The sequence below is a fragment of the Crocodylus siamensis genome, chromosome 11 (genome assembly GCF_052110815.1).
Source record: "Crocodylus siamensis isolate JL-2025a chromosome 11, ASM5211081v1, whole genome shotgun sequence".
NCBI classification, from domain to species: domain Eukaryota; kingdom Metazoa; phylum Chordata; order Crocodylia; family Crocodylidae; genus Crocodylus; species Crocodylus siamensis.
In genome coordinates this window covers 6,281,447-6,301,898 of record NC_143405.1, presented here as the reverse complement: position 1 = coordinate 6,301,898, position 20,452 = coordinate 6,281,447, and the positions used below count along the sequence as shown (strand labels likewise).

Below are 20,452 nucleotides of genomic sequence, written 5' to 3'. Positions count from 1 at the left end.
CAAAGTGATATGCTGGGAAAAATCAGGTGCTTTCAGTCAGTTTGGTAGTGGCTTAGTAAGCACGCATGCTTTTCCACTCACCTTTTATAGCAGCATAAAAATGTTTATACCACTTTAAAAGTGCTATAAAAGTTACAGCTGTCCACAGCTTCAGGGAACTAGGGAGAGGAAGGGAAAGAAATGTTTCGAGTGGGACAGGCCAGCACTTTTTTTTTTTTTTATTAGGAAAACAAAACAAATGCCCCGGGAATGGGGTCCATGATTACCAGTCACATCAAAGATTACTTTCTAACTTTTTTTTTTTTTTTTTTTTTAATTCTGTTGTGTTGAGGCCAGCATTTGCAATAAACAAGCTAAAACTACTTACATTGACTCGTTTTTCAGTAACTGACATTTACAGGAATATACTAGAAATGGCACTAAAAAGTTTTAAGAAAAAGAGTTACGGTAAATTTGCATGCACATCATACAGAAAAGTAACATTTTTTTTTAAATATAAAAAAAGGAAAAACAAACAAAAAACCCCAAAACAACCCCCTCCTTCCTCCCCCCCCTCCCCAAAATACAACAACAAATCTTTCTGGAATTGTTATGCCGGTAACAGGGAATAAGTTCTAAAATGGCCTGGTGTCAAGTTCTAGCTGGTGGGTTTTCTTAATTTTTTTTTTTTAAAAAATGGTCTTTTTGAAAAGATATTGAAATCCCATTTTTAAAAAAGCCTCTTGCTGCTCTACAAGCAAAGTAATGCTGCTAGTGTCTTGAGTTCTCGCTCTACATTAATTTCCTGCAACTCAGAGCCTGCCCTAGAGAAGCACCGTTTGAGTTTTAGAATGTGTTTTTTTGGTTTTTTTTTAAAAGCCAGTACTAAAAAGGTTTTTTTTTTTTTTGTCTTCTCCCAACCCTCTCCCCCAGCTCCAACCCCACCCTTAGAAAACATCTTTCCTTTCAAAAACAAGGAAATAATTAAAAACTGGTCTAAGAGTCCCAAAAGCAGAGAAAAACTAGATTAAAATAACTGCAGTCTGATTTTTACCAAGTAGAGAACATGGAAAGGGACTAAACACAAACGGGTCATTCATTTTTATATATACATACACACACACAGACCCAGGTGAACGTATAGATACATATACCTTTTAACAGGTCTAAAATCAGTTCTATAGTTTCAAACCCTATTAGTTGCAAAGGGTAAAATCCCAGCCATACAGATCTGTATTAACTGGATCTCAGTAAAAAAAAATTCAGAGTTGACAGATTATTTTTCTAGCTGAAGCAGGATCTGCTGCCATGGGATCCTGATTTCCTTCTGCTCCTATTAGACTCTTAAAGGTAGATCAAGAAATAGGCTAAATCTGTGATCAATTAAAATGTAAAGCTTTAACGATGAGCCAATGTCGGTCACACAACTTTTGTCAAAAGAGGTCTGAAAAAAAACAACAGAAAAACCCTGTTTCTCTGAAACTGGAATTTTTTGGATATTTGAATTGTTTGGATAAATTTTGTCATGGAAGACGATCCAAATTACATTTTTTCTCTTGTGGAGAATTGTCTATTTGCTACATTTCAAAATCCCATTTTGGAATTGGCTTTATTTTTCCTAGTTTTACACTATTTCATGAGGTATGCTACTAATACTGACATGTCACGATGCAACATGATAGCTGAAATACTTTTTTATTTAGAAAATATTAAAAGATACCTGCTACACAGTACTGAATGAAACGTACCTTCCTTTCTGGAGACGCTTTGATCTAGCAAATGTAAGATGCACCATTACTGACATTTCATGAAATAATGCAAAAGCATGAAAAATATAAAACATGTGCAAATGTAGGTCTGAAATGGAATTTCAAAATTTCCTAACCACCGATGTTTTGCAAGTCATTTGTTTTTCCTTCTGAAATTGCCATTTCATCCAAAACGTCAAACAGATTTTGTTCGGGTTCAGGTTTAAAACTAAATAAATGAAACCTGATGTAGAAATTTTCCATCACATGGGAACCATTTGATTTCAGATGATCAGAGTCCTTTTCCACCTGGTTTTTCAATCATTTTCTTTCAGAGGCAAAATGATAAATTGTTACCAGTTATGTAAATCACCACTGATGGTGATTTACAGCTGCTAAGGATCTGGTCCCCCGGCCCAAATTTGGCCTCCAGTGACTGTGAATGAACTCCAATGGATTCCATGGGAACAGGGTTGGACACCAGGTCAAGTCCCCATGGATCACTTGACATCTGATCCAAAGTCCCCTGAACTTAACAGGCTTTGAATCAGACCCATTAGCACCCAAGGGCATGCATCTATGATCTTGTAGTGGCCATCACCAATTCAGCCGCTGACTTCACCAGGGTCCTTTGACCTCAATGCATAAATACTGCAGAGGGCTTCGTACAGATTTTTTTTTTGCAGTGGGTGAGGGGGTGGAAGTAAAATAACTGGATGAACTGCTATTACAAACCTTATCCATCACTTATATCCTCAAAATAGGGACCAGGTAGTGAACAGGGCATGTTCTGGATCTTGACATAGGAGGGAATGTCACCCCGGGTGAACTCCACATGACGTGATCAGCTAGACCTCAAAGGAATACACATCAGGGAGGATTTCTGTTTGGAGGAGTGCTAGCTTCTGTCCAGGGTTTATTCCAGGTTGGCATCGGATTGCTTATATCTATTTAAAAAAAACCCAAAACAAAACCAAACACTGTCCTGTTTCAGTGACTGTAAATCCAACATTACAACAAAACAAACAAGCCCACCCTTAAAAATGATCTAAGCCCTGATCATAGGTATATTAGATTTCTTCCTAGTAACTTTTAAAAATAGATTACTAAGGATCTGTTTGGGTAAAGACTTGGAAAAAAAAAAACAACAACAAATGGCAGTGCTTTTTAAAAAAATATATAGAAATTAAAATTAAACTCTGGTTAGAAACTTTGAATAGAAAAGCAAAAGGTAAAGCATTAATTTCAGTAAAATGCAAGCTATTCTAGTCTGTCCGTTTCTTTCAAATGCTTTGTGACCAAACAGGCCTATACATCTCCAGCAAAAGGCCCTGGGGTCCGCTGATTTCAATGTGAACGGAGGGATGGTGAGCATCGTAGCAGAGGCGCTTGGTGCCTCAAAGGATCAAGTCCATTTTCATTTCTGTCTCTTCCTCTGGCACCATATGATGATGCCTTCCCAGGGCATTGGCAGATTCTGTGTAGAGTTTATAACTTTACAATTAAAAGACGTACACAGAGCAGCTTGGGCTGTATTAGAGTCGCATATGGATACCCCATCGTTCCACACCTCTTTCCTGAAATGTTGGCTGACATTCAAAAGATGGATTTCACAGACAGATACAAGCAGCGGCAGCCACCTATTTCATCTCCAATTGACTATCCTCTAAAGACCTATGAGATAAAATGTCATCACAAGGAAATTCATTGAGCTTGGATGCAATAAAAAAGTGCAAGCCATGGTGACCTGATAGCTTGGCTCATGGCTCCCCTAACTTCAGAGGGGCAAGCCGCTGGACCCACATGTCCCAGGCATGCCAAATCCCCTCTGGAGTGGTGTGAATCTGAGCCTGCTGAGACTGAATATGGCATGCTGAGAAGTGCAGTCCTCCTGCCCTGTATCTCTCTATTATAGAGATCGCAAGCAAATGCAATCTGCACCGCGTGAGGCTCATGGCAAGTTGCTAACATGGCCCTTGGCTGGCCAAGTTTCAGGGCTTTCCCAAGCTCAAGGCATTGAGGTCACCTCAAGGGGCTGACAGTGGGGATAAGAAAAGTATAGCTTTCTGTTAAACGCCGTATATTTTTTTTCTTTACAATAAAAAAAGTTTAAAAATGAAGAAATTTACAATAAATTTCTGCCCCTTGGATTACAAAGTGTATATTAATAGAACCGGGGTTTCCCTCAAATGGGATTTTAAAAAGTGTTCTATAAAAGAGAGAGAGAGAAAAAAAAACAACTGTGGAAAAAATTATAGATAAAATAAAAAATGTGCTGCATCTGGAAATCCTCTATACCTGTAAATCTCCAAATTCTGTACAAGAAAGAGACAGAGAGAAACAAACCAAAAACTGAATACACAAAACATGACAGAGCACCGAGACAGGAAGTAACGGGCTGTAGCACCTGTAGATAAAAAAATCCAATACATTTAAATAAGGTCTCAGATTTTTTTCTTCCCCCAGTCTGGTTCAAACCGTTTAAAAAAAAAAAAAAAAAAAAAAATCTGCATTTCTGCTGTTCTTCACAATGCAGGCTTTTCGTTGTTGTTGTTGTTGTTTAAAAGCGTTTAAAATGACCAATGGTGTTAATAAATAAAGTATTTATATATACAGGAATAAGGGACAGTGTTAATGGAGTGTGTGTTTTGCAGCAGTGCAGGTCAAAACATTAGGCTGGGCTGTCATAGAAAATTGCTGAGCCTTACAAATTTTTTTTTTCTTTTCTTCTTTTTCTCCCCTCCCACCCCCACTTTTTTTTTTCCTTTCTTGCTTTTCTTTTTTTTTTTCATTTTTTTTCTTTTTTCCCTTGAGGTAAAAGTTTCAGTGTTTGGAAACCTGCACCCTGCACGACACAGAAGTATAGCGTTCCCTAGGAGCTTGTTGCCGATAAAATGATAGGAAAAAAAAAAGAATTTGACACCCCTCCCCAATTCCCCAAGTGGCTTAGCCTGGGCTGAAGCTGTAACGCCCCCATTATAAAACCCAGTCTAAGGCCCCTGATTTGGAGAAGGTATTTAAGCATATGTCTGATTTTGAGCACATGAGTTGTACTGTTCACTGCTATAGTCACGTATGGGCTGCTACCTTTGCTTATAAATTTTGCAACGGGAACCTGGGTTTTGGTGAAACAACCGTTTGCAGAGTCCACTGCCTTTCCTTGAAAAGGATTTTTCTTTTTTTCTGGTAAAAACAAAAACAAACAAAAAACATCATATAGACCCATCAAAAAATATTTCCTTCCCTACCACCATAGGACACATGGGACTTTTCAAGGCAGAAAAAAAAATTCCAACCAGATCAGCTGCTCAAGTGTTCAAAGGCTCAGCACGTGCTTAAATGCCTTCCTGATTTGATGCCTAAGCCTCTATATCCCACCCCAACAAAAAAACCCCAACATTTTAACAATCCACAGTACGAGGTTTTTTTTTCCATGTAAAAAGATGATAGCGTCTGACATTTTCATCACACTGTAGACTTGGAGATTAAGAATACTAGTGCTAATAACAAATACACCAACTAGTTCAAAAGCTAACATCTTTCAGATACAGTACCATTTTACAGAGATTTCTCTTTTTAAAAAAAAAAAAAAATGTGTTTTTTTTCCTCGTGACGTAGTGAGCCAGGCTGGGGTGCATTAAAAGAGAACTTTGCCAAACAGAACAAACTAAAATCAACCCCAAAAAATTAAAATAAAATAAAAAGCAACAACAAAAGAAACCGGTATACTACACCTTGCTGATTTCTCAAAAGGACCTCACGTTAGGAGCTCAAAGTTGTAGTCACTTCCAAGTGACTGTTCTCAGTTAAAAAATATTTAGAGACTTTAGGCTGAGTGACCTACTCGTCATAAAGTCTAGTGTCACATGCACGCGTGCGTAAAAGGATCTTTGATCTATTAAAAAGCAAGGGGTGCGGTGGGCAGAGGGAGAGGGGAAGGGAAGATATTTTATCACGCTGGATTTAAAGAAAAAAAAAAATTGAAAAAGAGAAAAAAAACCTGACCACCATGGTACAAGAGCAGTATGTTAACCAGAGAAAGGAACACTGCAGAGTATTGGTGTGGGCCGTGTCCATGGGTTTTGTTTTTTTAAGTGTCCGTCGTTCACTCCGAATCACTGCTGTCCGAACTGGAGCCACTCGAGCTGCTGGTTCCAGATTCTGACGAGCTGCTGCTGCTGAGACGGGAAGGGCCTCCGGAGGGAGCAGAGCCCGATTTTTCTAGCGGGAAAAAGGCTGGATGTCAGGACCAGGAAAGCATTCTTCATCTCACACCCTCCCCTCCACCCCCGCATCGTTAGGGCTGTGCCATCCCTGTGCCCTCTTGGTAAACTGGGACAAGGGCCGACGCCTCGGAAAGGTGGCAGCGGGTCTTAAGAGGAGGCTGTGCAGCCAGTCATTGGAAATGATCAACAGCACCCCTGCTTCCCCCCACCAAGGTGAGGCAAGCTGGATTGTCAGCTTGGTTTGGGCTGGATGGTCCGAGCACCCATCAACCTCGCTTAGCCCCAAAGTGGGTGATGCTGATCAAGTGGACCTCAGTCTAGACAACCACTAACATTCAGTTGCCTGCTCTCCTTTGAAGTATTGATGCCCAAGTAATTTGTCACATGGAGCATGCTAGGAAATACTCAGGTGGAGATTTCCTACCCCGAGGGACAAGGATCCAGCACTGCCTCGAGAAGTCAGCGCAGAGATACAAATGAGGTGTGCCGGGATGGTGCGTTTCCATCACCAACATACATTTGTGATATTGGAAATATCACAGGTTCTTTCCTCAGCCCAGATGCAATATCAAACATTGGAGAGAATCAAAAACTACCCAGAGGTCTTCCCTACATTAGTGGGCTGCAGAAGTTTAGTTAAACTTGGGCATGTCTACACATTCATTAATGCGCTTTTGCTAATGTGCATTAAATTTAGTTCTTCCATTGTGAGGTACTAAATTTTAGCCTATTTTAATGCACATTAGTGAAAGCGCACTTTTCTGTGACGCTTTAATGCACATTAAAGCCCACATGTAGACACGCCCAGTAATTGTAATAAAAGCATCTGCATAATTTTTTTCACTGCCCTATCCAAACCACTTTGCAACCATGTCCCAATTTATGGAGCTACACTTCTCACATGGACAGCCCCAAGGTTAACAAAGCATAGGACTTTTGCAGAGCATGGTGGGGTGTGGTGTCTCTCTTTTCTTTTTAAATACATTTTCCAGTCTGAAAGTTATCGCCTATGCAACCATAGACATGCATGCAGACATTCAGCATTAGTAAAGGATTTGTTGCTGGGGGAGGGACGACACGACTCAGTATGAAACAGCCAATAGAAATGTGGCCAGTTACCTTTTTTTGCAGGTTTCTTGTTGTTGTTTAGCTGCCCGCTGACATCCTGTAACCGTTTTTCTAACTCTTTCTTCTTTTCCTGAGCTAACTCCTCTTTAGACTTTGCTGCTTGCTTTTTCCCACTCGCAGCTGTGGAGGAGGAAGGCACAATTTCTAAGACTGCAAACTTGGGAGTGGGGGAAAAAGGCTGGGCATTGCTATTTCCAGGGCATGCAAATCTAGGCAACTGCTGTGTAGTTTAGTTAGTTCACTGCTGAGATCACAGCAATTAAACATCCTCACAGAGAACAATGCCCAAAGTTGCCTAGACTTTCGGCTAATAATCACCCTGTCAGATGCAGTCTTTAAAATCTCTCTTTGCAACACTTTGAGATGATAGAATGAGCCACATCATAACCTCGCAGTTACAGGTTACTTACCGGCTAGGTATATGGTCAAACAGGCATCTTTCTACATTATAAAATTATACTACATGGGTTTTCTGCCCTGTAAAAATAAATCATCTCATTAAAAAGGGGCAGACAAAGGCATCTGCCATCAAGATATAGACTATTTTGGCAAGAATCCAAATTAAAAATACCGAATGATATGGAGACAAAAAGAATGTGTGGCAACCGTGTGGCTGCATTAGCTAGGATGGTAATGCTAAGAGGCACTGTCAATGATCTTTTCATGCATAAACAGGGTGTAAAGAGGATATAAACCACTCCTTACTACACATCTGGACACAGATCTTAGGCTCCTATCAGCTGCAAGGAGGATATGCTGCCTTAGCTTGGTCCACCAAGGAAATGTCTAACTTTCTTACACCGTTTTAAAGTAAGGATAAGCCAAAAGAGGGGCAGAGGTATTATGCAACATAGTGTCTCAAGCAGCAGGAGAGGTGCAGAAAAGATTTGTTCTGTCCCAAAGTGTTCACATCATCTGAACTGACAAAGCCTTGCTCAGGGGAAGGAAACTTTAGAAACCTGCATTGATGAGCTGAGGTTTTCCGTGGCAATGCATGTCTTGGTTACAAAAATGCTCTAACAGCTCTGGAAATTCTCTCCGAAGTGGTCTAGCAGTGAATGAGTCAGTTAAAAAAAAAAAGGCAACAGAAAAATGTCAAGTTCCCAGTAAAACGGTTTCACTGAGGCCTTTTCTAGAAGTCCTGTGCAATAAGGTAGAATCCCTCTGCAGGCGATTCCTAGCAGAGGAACTGAACCACTGAATCAGGGGTGCCCAAAGCTAAATGCATGAACTGTTAACAAGCTTGAGATGATGACTCAAAGCTCTGTGGTTGGGTGCTGCAACAATTCAAATTCTTCAGAGATCAGGCTTCAGAGGAGGACCTGTAACACGAAGACACCCACAAGCGCGTCTGTTTGCTCCAAGAGCTGACAGAACCAAGAGAAAGGGCCCCAAAGAAAAGAGGATTGTGCTTACGGGACAACTCGGGAGGTTTGAGTTTAATTCCTGGTTCTGCCAAATGCTCCGGTTCATGACTCTGGGCAAGTCGCTTAACACCGTGACTAAAAACAAGCAGCTAAAAGGCAGAGACCTGCGGTACAGAAAGCACAGGTTGGACAGATATGTCGATGGGGTATTATGATCCCAGCGCTTGTTCCTGCCCAGGGCAGGGGGTCAGACTTGACGATCTGTTCAGGCCCCTTCTGACCCTAGAAACTACAAACTGTTCAGGACGTATTCACTAAGGGAACATATCCACTGTAAAAAAACTAACATCATGTGGGTTTTAGAGGGAAGGAGAACTGTTATAAGGAGCAGCCGCATGGCAATGGGGTCTTGGGAAGGGTAAATGTAACAGGGTCTTGGCCACTGCCTATCGGGGAAAAAGAAACGATCAGAAGTCCCTGCTACAAGGCTGACAAGTAAATCGGCGCTCCACCACGCCGCTTGACAAATGGTCCTACCACGCAGCCCCGCACCTCCAGGACGGAGCCGGTGCAGAACTCGCGCCGGCGGGGAGGGAACTTACAAAACGGTTTCCTTTGTTTTTTCTGTAAACAAGACTTCACATATCTCTCCAGTTCCCGCAAAGTGGTGGGCTTCAAGGTTTCAAAATCTATCTCTATCTCGTCAGGATTGGAGTCCCTGAGGGAAGGTTCCCGCGACTGGATGATGTGCACCACCCTGCCCAGCTTCTCGCCCGGTAGGCGGTTGATGTCCAAGCTGAGCTGGCGCTTCTCATCGTAGGTCATGGGCAGACCCTCCTCCTCCTCCTCCGAATCGTAGGTTGCTGATGCCTGTTTGCCGCCTTTCTTGGGTTGCCTGGAGATTTTTTAAAAACAATAATATGTTTATTGGCTTGCAGAGTTCATTGCTCCTCATGTTAAATATTTCACTGTAAATCCTGATGATTATGATGATATCATTTGTATCCGTGTGATTCACAACCCGCTCGGTTGCAGCCGGTGGCTGAGGGGGCAGATGAGCTGCCCGGCGGTTAGTTTTGGAGTTAAAAGCAGTCGCAAAGTAGAGACAATCAAAAAGCCCAAGGCTGAATCGATTTAATCTTTGCAGGTTAGTCCAAGCCGCATAGATTGAACCGATCGGCAAGTGAACTGACGTTTGCTTTTGATTCCAGAAATGCAGCCACGTGCCTGCGGTGGCCCACGCCAGAAGCCGGGGGACGCTAGAGCTCACCTCCCTGCTGGGGAGCTCACCTCCCTGCTGGGCTGGAGCAGACAGCTTGGGCCACGGCTAGCCCACTCACCCTGCAAGTGCTGGGTTTATGGGGGAGATGCAAAGCATCCTGGGATGCTGGGGGACTGTGCGTTAATTTGAATCTGGAAGGGATCTGGTACAGAAGTTCAATAAACCGATTTAATCCAAATCAGTGAAGTCTGATATTGCATCCATCCATAGATTCATAGATGCTAGGGATGGAAGGGACCTCAACAGAGATGAGAATTAGGCCTCGGCCTAATGCTACTGAAACTGGTTTAAACTTAAACTGGTTTTGGCCACTCTGAAAGCAGTTTACATGCATTGAACTTGTGTTACAGATCTGAACCAGTTTCCGATCAGGTTTATGAGTCATTTCTGTCTGGTGCTGCTTCTCTGCTCAACTGGAGCTGATTTAGAAGCAGCTCCCTTCGACATAAAAGCTGCAGCACCACAGAGGTCCCACACAGCTGTTTGCTGTGTATCCCCACAGCTTGTTCAGAGACCCTCATCTTCACAGGGACTAAAGTACCTAAATCCTGGTTTCTACTGCATTAATCATATGTTTCTGGGATGGATGTCAGCTCAGCAAAGCATCAACACCCATGCTCAAGACCCAGTACTATCAATGGGACTTTAAACGTGTACTTCAGTGCCAACCGAAACATAGATGCTTTTCCAAACTGGGACCTTGGTGTTTAATGTTCTGCATCTCCAGCTAGTCGTTTTAGGAAGCATTTCAGTTCAGTACTTCAGCAGTGCTTATTGGGCCATGAGGGCATCAGGCAATGAAGATGGTGGAAAAATCAGCAGGAACAAGACAGCCTTCTCAGCTGGCTTCGCTTGCATGGCATTAGGGCCTTTTCTATGTTTCACGGTGTCTAAAACAGGGATGAATAAGACCAGCTCAAGAGGCTGAAGTCTCCCAATGATGACAGCGGGACTAGAATTTGGCCCAAAAGCATGAACCCCAATCCAGGCCACTCTGTACAGCATTAAGCTTTTGGATAGTTCTGAAACACGGGCTTAACTTGGCGGTTTCCTCTCTCCCTTGGATATTAACTGTTGCAGGTGCAAGGCTGGGATCCAGCTAGGACTGGAACAGAAGAGCTGAAGTGCCATGTTCTGGCTGACTGGACTGGGGGCCAAAAAAGCAAAAACAAAAGCCCAGTCTCATCATCAGTGATGTGATATCAGAAATGGGATGGATCCACCCCCAGCTCTGTTTTCCCAGACTCCAGAGGTTCCTGCCAACACGCGTGCTTTGAGGATGGGCTTAGCCGACTATGCTCTCGCTTGAAGTCATTGGAAACTTCATCAGCCTGGATTTCAACACGAATGGAAAGTGGTGTTGGCCTAACGCCACTGAAATTCCCACCCAGTCTTACTCATCCCTATTTTAGGTGCACAGTCTGTGTGACGTGACCCATCAGACCTTGTGGTTTGCCCCTTGCTAGGCGAGGACAAGCAATGCAACAGTCACTCGACCAGATATGCAAGCGTTTACCTTCGCCAATGGGAAAGGTTAACTCATCCAGACATGTGAGAAGGGGCCAAAGACCCACCTGTTGGCTGTGGTTGTACTGTTCGCTTTTTTAGCTGGTGCTTTTTTCTGCTGGGTTTGCTTTGCTGGCTGGGCCACCTTAGGCTTCTTCTCCTCCTCCGCTTTCACTTTGTGCTTCTCTTTTTCCTTCTCTTTATCCTTGTCTTTCTTTTTCTTCTCTTTCTCCTTCTCTTTTTTTTTCTTTGGTTTGTTCACTGGTGCTTGGGACAGGGCTGCAAGCTGCTCATGGACGGCTTTCAGCTGAAGGAAAAGACAACAGTCAAACGGCAGCATGAACACACCAGGTGTGCCCTGCTCATGCACACTGTCTCAGACTTGCACATGCACCTTTGAAGCTGAAAGCCACAGACTGGGTTGACTGATTTTACTCTGGAGTCTCTCTTGGATTGGGAAAACTCCCTTTAAATCTCTAGGTACACGTAATTAGAAGTTGACACCTGGGCAGAAACTGTTCCTGTTTTGCAGGTTAATGACAATTTGACATCTCTCGAGGCAAAAAGTATAAAATGGGTGGAGTGTTTTTTGGTGCTAAGTATGGAGTCAGTCCTATGCACTTTGGAGGAAGCGTGCGATGCCAATGCCAGCTCCTGCTGCTGGGAAGAAGAATTAACATTATTCTACCCACCACGTTCCTCTGAAAAAGCTCCCAGCCACAACAGACTTCCTAGGGGAAAACTGCCCCCTCCTCAAACGTGGCTCTACTCTGCTTTATACAGAGGCATACCACCCAACAAGGCTGCTGCCCTGCTCCTCACCTGCTCCTGCAGCTCAGCTAGCCTGGTTGCTCGCTCCTCTTCGGAGTCGGACGTGTCCGAGTCTGACGAGCTCTCCTCGCTGCTGTGGCTGCTTTCCGTGCTTTTGCTCACCACCGGTGCCGTTGGAGGAGGAGGGGGGGGTGGCTCCGCAGGCTCATCCGGCATCTTTGCGAATCTCATCTCAAAGACGTCCTGCAGAAATGGCTGGAGTCAGGGGGACCAAGCCCTCACTCTGCCTCTTTTAAGATAGTTATATTTGTAAATACAGTAGCACTGGCTGGCCCAGCTGGATATGGGTACCTGGTCATGCAGTCTGGGGAGTCAATGGTAACCCGACATCATGCTAACTGCGTTACTCTTGTGTGCCACTGGCTACAGAAACTGGCTCGATGGGCTACACCTCCGACCTCGACTAGGAATCCCGATCAAGTGCCAGGACCCTGCTGTGCTAGGGGCTGTACAGACAAGCAATCAAAAAAAACAAAACAATCCCGGTACCAGAAAGCTTTCGGTCTATGATCTTAAGGGGCTGATCAGCAGCATTCCCTCTAAGCTGCACGGCGTGCACGGCCACACAGGCACACCTGGCAGCGTGGCACGAGCATGCCTGCGTGGCCGTGCAGCTTAGAGGGAACACCGCTGATCAAGCTCCTTTAAAGTCAAAGGAAAACTCTCCTGTAATATTTTCTGAATCAGTCACTACTGGAAATCAGGGTGAGATCTCAGTTGAAGGCAGACAATCTACTTCCTCTGAGGTTTTTCTACCTTTCCCTGGCACCAGCCACTGACTCAGATGGCCCCAGGGTTTGATGCTGTCTGACAGTGCCCAAGCGCCTCTCTGTGGGTTTCCTTTCCTAATGACAGCCCCGTCGCTGGGACTGGTGGAAGCAATTGGCTCTTCCACACTCCTGGGGTGAATTTCCTAACCTCCGACACTAACTAGACTTCTTGTTAGCAAGGGTGAGAACATCTGCTGCAGGAACCTTGGACACCAGCGTTCTGCTGCTACATTGCTAGCATAGTTTTCCGATTGCACAACAGCTCCCAGCTCTGCAAAGGAGAGTGCTCTAAGGAGCATACCATGCAAGGCCAAGGCCATTCTCCTCTTACTTTACAAGGCAATGGTGAAGTATTATAGCTCACTAAAGCTTATGCATCTGATTCAGTTACTCTATAAGGTACACCTCTACCCTGCCTTTGGCTTGGAATTGAGTTCAGCTTTGCATTGCACATTGAAAGACCATTATCATCCAGTTGAAAAGGGGAGCACCCGCCATGCCCCAAACACACTAGCCCAATGGGCTGCTGACTTGGGTGGTCTTCCAATCTTTTGATAACCTAGGCTGTCCCCTCTTCAAAGGTTATAAGGGCCCTTTCCAAAGACTGGAGAAGTCATAGACCTCCCCCCCCCGGGAAAGACACCAAGAAGACAGGAGCACACTCAGACCACCGAATGCTCCCACCACGGCAGCACTACAGTACATTCGGAGACGGGTGGGGAGGGATGTGCTTGCCAACACCATTACCTGGAGCTTCCTGGCCATGGCTACAACTTCGTGGTCTGGAGGATTGTACTTGTAACAATTAGAGAACATTAACCGAATATCTGCTGCGAAGCCCTGAGCATCCTGGTACTCCCGGCTGTCCATTTTTTTCTGCAAACAAAGCCAGAAGGGGAATGGGGGAGGGAAAGAAAAGCCATAAGCAAAATGCACTTGTAGGGGCGGCAGAGCTGACGCATGCATCACAAAAGACTCTGGAGTAGCTCAAAAGCTGCGTGCCTCCAGTAGCTTACTTGCTAAATGCTTTTCAGGCTTCTGGTGGTCTTTGAAATACATCAAATCCTTTCACTGTTGTGTCACACTGAGCTCTTCAGAGTATAAAATATTCTGTTTAAAGAGCCATTCTGTGAACCATCCAAAGGGTTTGCTTTCTGTTAGAAGGGAAAGGGTCACCTAAAACAGGTATGGAAGTTTGTATCAGCCAGGAGGTCACGGAGCCCCAGCAGGACACCGAGGCACGGAGCTCCCCGCTTCTAGCTTGCTCTCCAATTACGTTGGCTTTCAAAATGCACAAGGCCACATCCTCAGCTGCACCTCCACTGACATCTCTGGTGCTACGATCATTTAAAGCAGCTGGAGATCTGGCGCGCACATGCTCCTCTGTGATCCTGACAGAAAAGTCCTTGACCCTGAATATGCCTAGCAAAACGTCACAGGTAGATCCAGCAGTGATGCCGGCGCATCAAGGTTTGCAGGGTCGGGCACCTGCTAAGCGAGGACAGGAGACGGAAAGGAAGGCTGGAGGCTTCCTTACGTCGGTCAGGTGACTTGTGCACACATTTAGCTAACCCCCAAGGTTTGCCCTTCTTTTCCATGTCCATTGAAGCTCGACTCTCAGGTCCCCTGCTTGGTCAGCCTATTATATAGAATAGCTATATAATGAAAGGGTCCCTCCCCGCACTTGGGTTACAGAGCAGCAGTAAATAATAGTAACGTCTAGCTTAACGTATTGCATCAAGGTATTATGCAGGATCTTATTCGAAAAGATCGACTGCAAGGCTTGTATTTTGCAACAACAATCTCCCTACCACCACAAAAAGTAAATGCCCAATGGTCACCCAGCTGTTTTATACACCTGTCTCTTTCTCTCTGAAGCAAACAGGGCTTTGCCTGCAGACAGACTGCCAGCTCCCCAAGGGGAAAACACTTCCCTGTGCAAAGAATGGCAGAAAGTTCAAGTACTACTTATTCAAATATTTAGTTGGAATCAAAACCCGTGGACCTCTTTTATTACACCAAGTACTGCTTATATATCGACGACCCAACCTGACCGTCCTAACACCTCCACTGCATCTTCAGTGGAAGATACAGGCTACCAAATGGGCTTTGTAGTAAGTTTTCCAGGGTTTAAGCAGCACATCACGATGGCATGACATACACGAGAAAACTTCACCCTTAGTGAGAAAATTTTGGCAGGAAACCTGCATGCAGAATACCAACGTTACTACAACGTTTCATTTTGCAGCTACAGCCAGATGCCGGTCAGGCTTCCTGTTACCAGGCCCAATTTTCAGTGATTTAGTAAGCCTTTGAGCGGCGGGACAAGGGCGAAGGGGACGAGAGGACTGCAATCCTATGGACGAAGAACAGTTTGGCCTTATATGAGAAAAATGTTCCAGGCCAATTCCAAAACCAAACAATACTTTCAAACTAAAGAGCCCATTTATTTTAAAATATGTCTTCCTGCAATGAAAGGCTTTTTTGATGAGCTTGTATTTGTCTGGCATACTCAGCAGCTGCTTATGGCCTATAAAACACATTTCAGTGTGGGAGGCTTCGCTTTCATCCAAAAACAACGGCTTTCAAGCCCAAAGTGCATTTTAATCCGTGGATTTTTGTTGCTGCAAAAAACAAAAAAAACCTCACACAAGACAAAACTAACTGGGCAAAAATGTCTTTGGTGATGGCACTTCCGAGATATGGCGGTGACAGATGAGGTGAGGTTTGCAGCTACAACGTCTGGTCAGAGAAGGAATAGAAAGCAGGGGGTTTCTTGCCTGGTATAGGGTATGGACAAACAATTAAACCACAGCAAGTTGACAAGAGGCAGGGACTTACCACGAAGCATGCAACTGCTTTTCATGGCAAGGGAAAGCTATCCTGGGCCAGCCCAACCCAGAATGAAACAGGGCTCAGTTGCCCACTTTTGCTTACCACAAGGAAGAGCGGGCAGACAGGCAATTAACTGAGTGCCAGCTGCTGCGTGGATGTTTCATGCCCTCTTTTAACTTGCTGCAACTTGAGTCGCCATCCACACTTTTAAGGACCCGGCTTCCACCAACTTTCCCATTGCCTCCTTTCATAATCCCAGCCCTGGAGCTTAAGGGACCTTTCATATTCACGATCGGATGGTGTGGGACCGCAGCTGCCTTCTGCACTTGCATGCAGCTTTACAGACCGCACTTGGAGTCCGGCAGTGGAACAACATCGCTACGCCCCGTTATCCGAGCAGGGGCTCAACGTTTCCCAAACCCTGCTTGCTATCTACATGGCTCGCCGCCTCAACAAATGCCACCTTGTAAATCTGGCGTTTTACATCTCAAGAGAAAGCTGCCTCCCCAACAGGCGAAATTAAGAGAACGCTGAAAACCCATCTCTGCCTTCAAAAACACTCAACTCGGCTGCTTGGAGACGGCGGCAATTTACTACAAGAAAATTAACAGAGTAGCATGCCTAGCTCCCCAGGGGACGATCCTTCATCCTGAAGGCAAGCGCTTCACATAAATCTTCTTATATGGCAAGAACTGGGGCTTGTTTGCTACCTTGTAAATAAAAGCCAGCGACATCCATATGTCTGCCTCGGCTGACAATGAACGTGACCTAACGGCCACAGGAAAAGACTGAAAGTCAGCCTATTCGGGTCCTGCTCTGTGCAATCCTGGACACAACCTTGCCCCCTTAGCCCCGTGCTAACGGGAGATAACACCGCAGGCTTGTTGGACGGGCTGGTTAACGTTTGTCCTTTGCAGAGAGGTACGGAAGTGCTAAGCATTAGTCCAGACTCTACAGCAATCATTTAAGCTATTGCAGCGTAATTACCAAATAACCTGCAGCATCCTCAGGATACTTACAATTTAATCCATTCCTGCCATTGATCCAGTCTGCTCCAGAACCGCCCCCAGCTTATATCCTTCTTTCTGTCCACTCCACCAAAGAGCTCCATGCTCCATGGAGGAATTACACCCTCCAAGGCATCCGTTCTTCTTCGGGATGCTCGTGTTTACCCTAGTACGTGCTCATTAATAATGGAAACCTCTGCAGCGCCTTAGCCCATACAAACCCCTCAACTCCCTCAGCATTCCCCGCACTGTTTTGATCCAGCCTTCCCGCACTGTTTTGATCCAGCCTTCCCTGCACTACTCCCCCCATCAAACGTATAGCTACTCTCTCCACCAAGTTCAGCTTCCCAAATCGGCCACCTTGCCAAAGACAGCTCAGGACCATTTCTTTTCCTCTCCCCCTTCTTGGAGACACAGTCATAACTTCCAACCCGCTGGCATCCTCATCTCCAAGTCCGTGAGTTTTACCAACAATACCTGGGCTTGCTGCAAAGAAATGCCTCCCCGGACTTGGGGCGGGGGGAGAATAAAAAATCCTTAAACATCCAAGCAACAGAAGTGACAAGGGACGTTTCCAGGGCACCTGCAACAGCTGCTGACCAGATTTCTTTCTGCATTATGCACTCAGCATTTGTTTAAAGGAACAGGAGTTGCAGTCTTCAGATACTAGAGGGCTTTACCTGCTGCAGGGTGTAGAGTCATCTCGGCAGTCCTGACAGTGTTGGTGTGAAGACCGCGACTCCTATTCCTTTAAACAAATTAGCCAAATCAGTTCCAAATTCCATCGACTGAGCAGAGCCGAGTCGTTCAAGCCTGTGTTGTGGTACCACCAGCTGGTAGCCCACCTCCCAGACTCATTGGTCTTGGGTTTCAGATGCTCACAAATCCATGGCAGGCATCCTATGTGCAAGCCCCAAGCCCAGAAACCTAGGGATTCAGATGCTGCCTAGTTTCGGTTGCCCCTAACCAAAAGGCTGTAGGAACATGCTAGAGGGAAAACCCAAGAGCAATCCCCCATTGCCATAAAACGTGTAGCCGAGATCCTCCCATTGGGAAGCTGCAGTAGACTCTGGTAGGAGTGCCCATCCACAATACAATTGCCAGGTTTCCACCCTCAACTACATCAAGTCATTCAAGGCTGGAAATGGGATCTCCCCTGCCAAATAGTAAAACCACTTGGGCCAACAGCAACATCCTGCTATCGTCCCTGCTGGATAAGAGTGTGAGTGAGTATCTCTCACTGTATTATATATTGTACATATTATATATAGGTATACAGTGATGTGTGTGTGTGTGTGTATGTGCACACACACACACACACACACACACACACACACACACACACTGTTCCCTGACAGGTAAGTGTATATATAGTGGAAACTATGCACAACGTGAGTCCAAAGCCAAAAGGCTCGTGATTTACCATGCAGGTCACTGGCTTTGGCCCCAGCAAAGCTGACAGCATTTCAAGCTACAGTAACCCCATAGCTTAGTACTGCTCAGTATGTGTGCACCCCAGATACCACCCCCAAAAGGAGCCATGTGTTAATTACCCCTCCACTTATAACTGAAACCAGATGTTCTTTGTCATGAGTCCAAAAATGTATATGCAGATGATGCATGGGAACCTGGTCTGGCTCCACTTCATGGAGGGCAGGGTCACACATCATATGCAACAGGCTGAGAGGGGGCAAAAGAGGGATTCTGGGTGAAATGCTTGGAGCTCCACTTGGCGAGTCTGCCAGACATTTAAGGCTGGGGAAGAAACAAGAAATCACTGGAAATGGGAAAGAAAGGCACAGCTCAGCTGCAGGAGTGAAGAAGTCAAACTGTATTCAAAACAGTGGCTCAACCCCATGACTTGAAAAAGAGTCAGTGCTAAGGGGGGTTAGTGCTATGGGCACTACAATATATCTTATTCAGATAGGTTCTTATAAGTATGTTTGCCCAATATGGGCCATGTGTTTTATAGTTTTGCTCAGCATTGGCTGCATTTAATCAACTTCATAGTTGGTTTCCATTATTCAGCACATACTGCTTTTGACAGCAGTTTAATGATAGATAATTTATTTAATGAGGTTTCCTTGTCTGTGGATACTGGACAAGGAGCTTCCCCCCATGTTGACTGGGGAACAAAACCTCTTTTAATATTTGAGTAACTACAGTACTATATGAAAGTCAGCTCTGGCATCTATACATATAAAGGATTATGCAGCAGCCATGACTTGTCTCGCGTCTTCTACACAGTTGTAAGCAAGGGACAGAACACCATTCAGTTGCTTAAACAGTGCGATCAGATCAATTAAAGGACTCAAGGTCCACAAGAACTTGGATTGAAAGGAAGGAGCTGAACATCAATGCAAAGCCAGACAAAACACCAGAGATGTCTGCGTCTTAATAGCACACAACTTGTCTAAAGCATCGTACTCCTATATAATCCTTGGACAAAACCCTGGCCTTGCTAGAAGCAACAATAACATTGCCATTGATTTCAACAGAGTCAGACTGTCACTCCTCTTTCTTCTTACTTGCCTTCTTCACATGCTAGCTAGAAACCTTGCCAGAAAACTAAGCCAACCAGACCTGAATGCACTCAGTGCCTTGCCAGCTCAAGGAGGCCATATAAAGTCTTGCTGGTGTCAATGTACTGCCTGAGTGGGTTAGTGAAGGGACATTTGGCCATCTATAATTTAGGGACTGTTCTGTGCAGACTACTAGGGAAGATGCTACCAATAGCCAAAATAATCCTATTACTGCAATTACAATCAGTGTTGTGCAAGCTGTAAAGGCCTGAGGGAGAAACAAATATCCTCCTCAACTCCCATGAAATCAATCTGGTATCTTCACCCTCTTGCGAGATGGACAGTGGCATGTGAGCTAGTACTACTGTGGACACAGCACATACAATTTACTGAGCAGTGGATATCCAGCCACCCTAAGTGCTTCATAATTAGCCAGCTCAACCACATCCGCATCTGCTCCAAGAGGATCCAAGGAGGAGCACTCAAATACCAATGAGAAAGTCCCAGTTGGGGCCCCCATCCTGCTGGCTGTACCACAAACAAGAGCTCTGCCATTGGCTATGACAAAAACAGGACCTGGTGACATCTGGGAGTGACCCAGTAATGGTCTGGTGATCCAGTTCATATGGATGAAGCCCCATAAGTCCCACTGACTTCAATGGGACCCATGCAGGAGATGGAAGACTGTCCTCACAACAGGACACAGCCAAGAGCTTGTTACCCAAGGATGGCGAGATGCCAGCTACATCTCTCCCAGGCTCCTGAAGGAAGGGAAACCCAATAAATAGAACTCTGAAGCCCTGTCCATAGTCAGCACTGAAGACACGTCTTCCAGTCTCCCAGATTCCCAATTGTTTTGAATTGCTGCCCACATCTGGCTTGCAATTCAAGACACCCCCCAGCCTCCTCTAGTCACCATCCTCTAGCATGTAGTTTCTGAACCTGTGGTATGCACACCCCTGGGGGTATGCGAGACACAGGCAGGGGGTACATGGGTACCACAACACTTTCTCTCGCCCTCTTTTCCTCTCAAAACTATGGCAAAAAATTTGGTGCGCTGCACATTAAAATTCCGCAGTAACAATTTGGTGTGCCCTCCCCAGTAATAATTTGGCCCTGGGTTCAGCCCTCCTAGCTTTGGGCAACATCACTTCTAGCCCAGGTACATACTTGAGTTGTGCACCCCCGGTGTAAGAAGTGGCCACAGCAGATCAGACATCCGTCATATCATGGCCTTATACACACAGCCCT

General features: G+C 45.1%; 1 protein-coding gene across 3 annotated transcripts in view; it reads right to left on the bottom strand.

Annotated features, from left to right (window-relative positions):
- Window positions 1-204: 204 nt before the first annotated feature.
- The window catches only part of BRD3 (bromodomain containing 3), a 49,091-nt gene continuing 28,843 nt past the window's right edge, over window positions 205-20,452 (bottom strand). For all 3 annotated transcript variants that reach the window (XM_090021057.1, XM_090021054.1, XM_090021056.1), the window contains 6 exons: window positions 13,585-13,713; window positions 12,059-12,250; window positions 11,305-11,543; window positions 9,051-9,343; window positions 7,073-7,201; window positions 205-5,948 (listed from right to left, as the gene is read on the bottom strand). In XM_090021057.1, coding sequence (XP_089877183.1) covers window positions 5,833-5,948; window positions 7,073-7,201; window positions 9,051-9,343; window positions 11,305-11,543; window positions 12,059-12,250; window positions 13,585-13,713 — 1,098 coding nt within the window. In that variant the 3' untranslated portion in view covers window positions 205-5,832. The remainder of the gene's footprint in view (window positions 5,949-7,072; window positions 7,202-9,050; window positions 9,344-11,304; window positions 11,544-12,058; window positions 12,251-13,584; window positions 13,714-20,452) is intronic.